We start from the raw sequence: 5,925 nt of genomic DNA, 5'->3' as shown, positions 1-5,925 counted from the left end.
CCTCCTAGCAGGTATATTCATAAAAACAACAACATGAAAATCTGTTTAAAACTATTTAATAAAATAAAAAAAAAAACAAAAATATTTTTTTCAACAATAACAAAAAATAAAACAAAATATATGTATTGAACTTATGTGAGTTAATTTAAATATAAAGGTATAAAAGAAATATCAGTACCTAATAAAAAATTTTAATTTAACTAATTACCTCCTTACCTAGGTAGGTAAACAACAAATTTATAATTATAAAAATAACAAAACAAGATAATTTAAACAAATCAAGAACAAATTAAACACCTATATCAATATAAAATTAAAATTAACAATTAAGTAAGGAACTTAGCTAAGTTAATAAATAAAAACCACTTAAGTATAATTAATAAAACAAAATTAAGCACCAAATAGGTAGGTTCTTGATAGAACTTTGAATAGTAATAATAATAAAAAAAAATATGAAAAACTCTTCAAAACTAGTTAATATAAGAAAAAACCAAAATAAATTGTTCAAGAATAATAAAACTAATAACAAATATATAAAAATGTATCTGAGTTAATTGAAATATCAAGGTATAAAAGAAATATCAGTACTTATTAAATTAATTACCTCCTTACCTAGGTAGATACTCAAAAAATGTAAATTTATAAAACTTTACAAAGTAAGATAGGTAATTTAAAGATACCATAAACAATATAAAATAAAAATAAACAAATTAACAATAAAGTAGGTAAATACCTATAACTTAGTTAACAATTACCGATTTTTCACAAATTTGGCAAATAAAAAGTGTTTCATCACTACTGAGATTACAAATTGAATCATTGCTTGCACATCTTTGGTGGTATTGATTACAGCAAAAGTTACATTCAATGCCCAAGTCATATTTATTTATTTCACTTTTGCATAACTTACAATATCCTGTTTCAAGTATGCAACTATTATTATTATAGCTTTGAGGGTTTGGTGAATTAGATAGTTCATGAGCCAAAACTATATCAATGGTATCATCAATATTATCTGAGTTCTTAAATATTGGAGTATCTAAATTAATAGTTTGACTAGTAACTGTTTCTGATGGTTTATTATTTTTACTAAAATCTGAAAATAAATTCCTTACAATTTTTCTTTTAGTTGTCTTGTTTGAATTTGTTTCTTTCAACATTTTGTTTTCTACCCTTATTTTCTTTCTCATTTCTTTTTCTTGATCAATAGACCGTTTCTTATTTTCTTTTTGTTCATATAAGTTTTTCCAATTTTTTGACGTTATTACAAATGGTACTCTTTCTGTTACTCTTAAACTTTTTCTTTCAGGTGTCACAGGCCAAATAAGACAAGACTCAATAGGTGATATTTCTAATTTTTTTAGAATTACTTGATTTTCACTGGGAATCATTATTGTTTCTGGATGGTGAATTGGTGATGGGATATCAATAATTTCTTTTTCCAATTGATTTTGCATACTCAATGAGTTTTCAGAAGATCTTGTTGCACAAATACCAGACAAGGACTGATCTGCATTACATTTTTCTATTTGAAGGTCAACTTCGGTGTTGAATTGATCATCTTTTTTTAATTTTTCATAAACTCGATGTAAAATAAAAAACTCTTCAGAAAAATTTTCAGTTTCAACAACATTATGTATATTGTTGAATTTTTCTAGAGTTTCAATGCCAATAATATCCGAAAATTCTTTTAAATTTAGATTATTATTATTATTGTCAGTGTGTGTGACAGTACTACTTGTTGAACCATTTGCACTAGAATTATAATTTTTTCCCAAACATTTTTGGTAATCTATTTGATTTTTATTCCAAGGGAAGAGTCCACATGCTTTGAAGCCATTTATCAAAACACTACTTTTCACTGTGTTTTTTAATACTTTATCAAGTATAGGTGCAAAATCTTTTTTTGTCACTGAACTGGTGGGATTCTGATTTCGCCATTCTGATAATCCTTTTTTCCATCCAGATTTTAAAGGCCTAAATGCAGATACATCTGCAGGTTGCAAAATCCTGGTAGCATTAGGGTATAATGCAATCAAAACTATTTTTAATTGAGAACATAAATTACTCAATTGATATGTCAAGTGGCTTTTATGCCCATCAACAAATAAAATGACTGGAAATTGAATATTATTTTCAACAAGAAATGGGTAAAAAATATTTCCAATGTATTCATAAAAAACTTCTGCTTTCATCCATCCTGTATCTGATCGCCCAACTCCCCAATTGGTCGGTATTGTATCAATAATATTTTGAGGTATTCTTTGATATTTAAAAATAATCATTGGGTTGCACATCTGACCCGCAGCATTAAATGTAAACATGGCGGTTATATTTTCTTTTTCATTACCTTTAGCTATTTCATAAATATCTTTTGCCCCTCTTGGGCCTAAGACAGATTTTGTTTTTGGGCAGAGAGAAAAACCAGTCTCATCACCATTAAATACTCTAGCTGGGTCATTCAGTATATCTGCTATTTTTTCTTCAGTTAAATATTGATATATGTCATCAAACCATTTTTTTATGTTTGTTTCACTCACATTTCCACTAGCAGACGTCACATGCTCACTGGTCCTTTTTGAAATTATAGGATTTCTTTTTAAAAATGATTTATAACAAGTTATTCCTAAAGTAGAATAATTAAATATTAGTTATACGAATCTATATGAGCTAGTGATAGAAATTACATTGTATTCAGTATTCAATATATTTTATTTTCATAATTAATAAAAATTATATTTGATAGGTATTTAAAAATTGTAAGAAGATTAGTAATCCTATAGGTGACCCAAAATAGGTAATACTAAAGACACATTGATGTACATATTTAATTTAATTTACTTAAATTAATTTATATTTTCATTTTTATATTTATTTGTTAACCAAAACTTTTATTCAAAGGTAGAATCAAATTTATTCTTTTTGATATGCATAATATTTAAATTTAATCAAACTATTCAAACTATTTGAATAAATAGTTAGGTAGCTACTATTAAAAATTTATTTTAGGTATTATTAGTTACCAGGCAAATTATTTGTAAATGGACTGGATCTTCCCTGGTCATCCAAAAACATTTTGACGCTTTGTTGTAGATCCTCACGTCGCCTGGGAAATCCTTTTTTGCAGCAGTCGAGAAGCCATTTGACAAGTGATTTTTCCTCTTCAACACTCAGAACACTTGAAGGTCCACATGAAAAAGTTTCTTTGTCCCTATTTTTCATTCTAAACTGAAGAGTTGACCGAGCAACTCCAAACTGTTTGGCAGCAGCCTTTTTTGACATCCCACTGTCCACTGCTATTATGGCTGCAGCCAAATTCGAATCAGAAAACGAATCTGATTTTTTTGGCATTTCTGTAAATTTATACCTGCATGATTTGATTAAAATAGTAATAAATTACCTATAAATCTTAATACCTACTTAAAATCTTAATTTGGTGTTTTAAAAAATTATAGTATGCCAATAACTAAATCATAACCATTTGATACCGATTTAATAATTGGCAGGCCATGACAATAACTGAAAAACATGAAAAAAACATACTAGTAATTGTCACCTTATTTATAACAAATGTAAAAATTAAAATTGATTAAACCAATTTGTTAATTGAATAGTATATGTACTTACAATTAAAAAAAAAATTAAATTAACATTTAACACCAATATACGGTGGAATAGAAGCTTATTATTCACACCAATATTTATAACAAAAAAAATTAATTTCTTACCTGTTTCCACTACGTGCTGAGATGTTGTTTTGGCTTTGTGTTTTCTTTATCAATCATTGATCATGGAATGTTGATAATTTTTGGAGCGAAAATAAATCAGTTTAACCAAATATTAAAAAAAAAAAGAAATTGAAAAGACAAATACAGAGCTATTTATCAATAATGCTATTTCGCTATGCCAATAACTACAACAGTGCCAATAACTGCCTACTTTACCCTACATTTATTAATATTGTTATAACAAGTGAGTAAAACTCAATAAATAATTTTTATGAAACATTGAAAATAATAATAATTAACAACCGCAACGTAACTATTAAACTATACAGACAGCTTGTAAACCTGTTGAAAGTTTGAAATTCCGTCAAATAATAACATATTTAATAATTATTACTTAATTGGAAACATTTATTTTAAAATACGAATAGGAATAATTAATTATATAAAATATAATTACTGAGCATTATTATTTCGGTGTCGGTGAATTGTACTTGAGCGCGAGGAACGTCTTCACGGCTATTAGCGTTGGACTGGTGCCTAGTGTGAGTGTGTGACTATTATCGAGTACTTTGAAAAAAAATAATTAAATGAAAAAGATTGCTTATTTTAATTAAAAACAAAAATATTTTTTCATTAAAAATCGTACATTTATTACGCGCTTTGAATTTTAGACTTCAGTTCGGATTACGATATTACGGAACAATTCTCGGAAAAAACTCGAAACATTACCTACCTATAACATATTGAAATTATTATTATTATGCGCACGTAGCACCCGTGGTTCATTCAATCCACTAAGCTTATTACTTATTACTTATTACTCATACGAATACATATAGTATTAATAGTTGTACACAGCGTACAAAAAGCCATATATAGTGATACCCACTATGCGTGATAGGTACTTATATACCTATTCGGAAGTCATTAAACTAATATTATTTAAGTGGTATATATAACGCATAAATACATTATTTATGAACAACGAGACTCAAACGACTTGTAACTGTATTAAGTACACATATAGAATTAGTAGGTGGTTAATTCACTATATAATCTGTCCGACATGGGTGGACGCGGACGCCACGTGCAGTACATGAACGAAACACTATACCTACCTCATGCGTATATTATATTATGTATAGTCTTACGCGCAATGAAATAATGTTCATTCACTCGGAATATATATAAAAAAAATCGACAAAATCGACAAAATATTCTCTTTGTTGACCGAATTCCGCGCTTAGATGCTTAATAATAGTAATAATAATAATAATTATCATTATATTTACCTAGTCGTCCGGTCGAGTGATCATAAATTTGTATATTATATTGTAATATATTATACGAAGACGTTTTTACTAATTTTTCAAAAATAATTAGTTTTAGATATATTACACGTATATGTGGTGGTTCTTTTTACAGTGATGAACACTCATTGTTTTTGGAAAATATGAGATACATATTAAGCAGTTTTAACATTTAATACGTTTCTTATATTTTTTTTGCACCCTGCGTTACATATGTGGTAATTGTCGCCAAAAATACCAACACTTTTAAATGGTAATCTAAATTTTAAATTAATAAGCTAATAATGTATATCAAATCGATTCATTAATATTATTATATTTTTAAAATCATAATATAAGTCCATTGGTGTTTCTAACATAATATTATAATATGTAGGGTAGGGCTGGCGGTATTTGTTTATTAGTTAATTACCGGTATCTACGGTATTACCGGTCATATGGTATTTGCAGTAATTATCGAAAATACCGTACCTCAGTAATTACCGAAAATATCATACCTCGGTAATTATCGAAAATACCATACCTCGGAAAATTTGTTAGTGTTTCCAAGTTATTTTTGGTAATTACCATGGCATGGTATTTTCGGTAACAACAGTAATTACCGATTCACGGTGTTTTTTAAATACCAGTAATTACTGGTATACCGATAATACCACCAGCCCTAGTATAGGGTGCACCGATGGGTAGTTGTTGTCCGTACTAAATTGTTTGGTACTCGGCTTTTCAGAATATAATGTTTGATGTAACAATACAAATAAATGTATTATAGTTATTTTTCATAAGATGTTTGCTTGAATACTATATTATGTATCACATTCTATATTTAGTACTTATTATAGTTGCTTTAATTTTTACAATTTAATTCTCAGGACTTGGCAAACTTAAAT

General features: G+C 27.5%; 1 protein-coding gene across 1 annotated transcript; it reads right to left on the bottom strand.

The window, feature by feature from the left end:
• Positions 1 to 340: 340 nt before the first annotated feature.
• Positions 341 to 5,060, bottom strand: LOC107884846. The gene is made up of 4 exons (XM_016807794.2): positions 3,729 to 5,060; positions 3,421 to 3,519; positions 3,024 to 3,367; positions 341 to 2,626 (listed from the first exon to the last, which is right to left on the bottom strand). Exons 3-4 carry the CDS (start codon positions 3,349 to 3,351, stop codon positions 741 to 743), a joined length of 2,214 nt encoding a protein of 737 aa, XP_016663283.1. The 5' UTR covers positions 3,352 to 3,367; positions 3,421 to 3,519; positions 3,729 to 5,060; the 3' UTR covers positions 341 to 740.
• Positions 5,061 to 5,925: the final 865 nt, after the last annotated feature.

This window comes from Acyrthosiphon pisum, chromosome A1 (assembly GCF_005508785.2).
Source record: "Acyrthosiphon pisum isolate AL4f chromosome A1, pea_aphid_22Mar2018_4r6ur, whole genome shotgun sequence".
In the NCBI taxonomy this organism is placed as follows: domain Eukaryota; kingdom Metazoa; phylum Arthropoda; class Insecta; order Hemiptera; family Aphididae; genus Acyrthosiphon; species Acyrthosiphon pisum.
The sequence above is the reverse complement of the archived record's forward strand: the minus strand, read 5'-3'. Positions and strand labels throughout refer to the sequence as shown.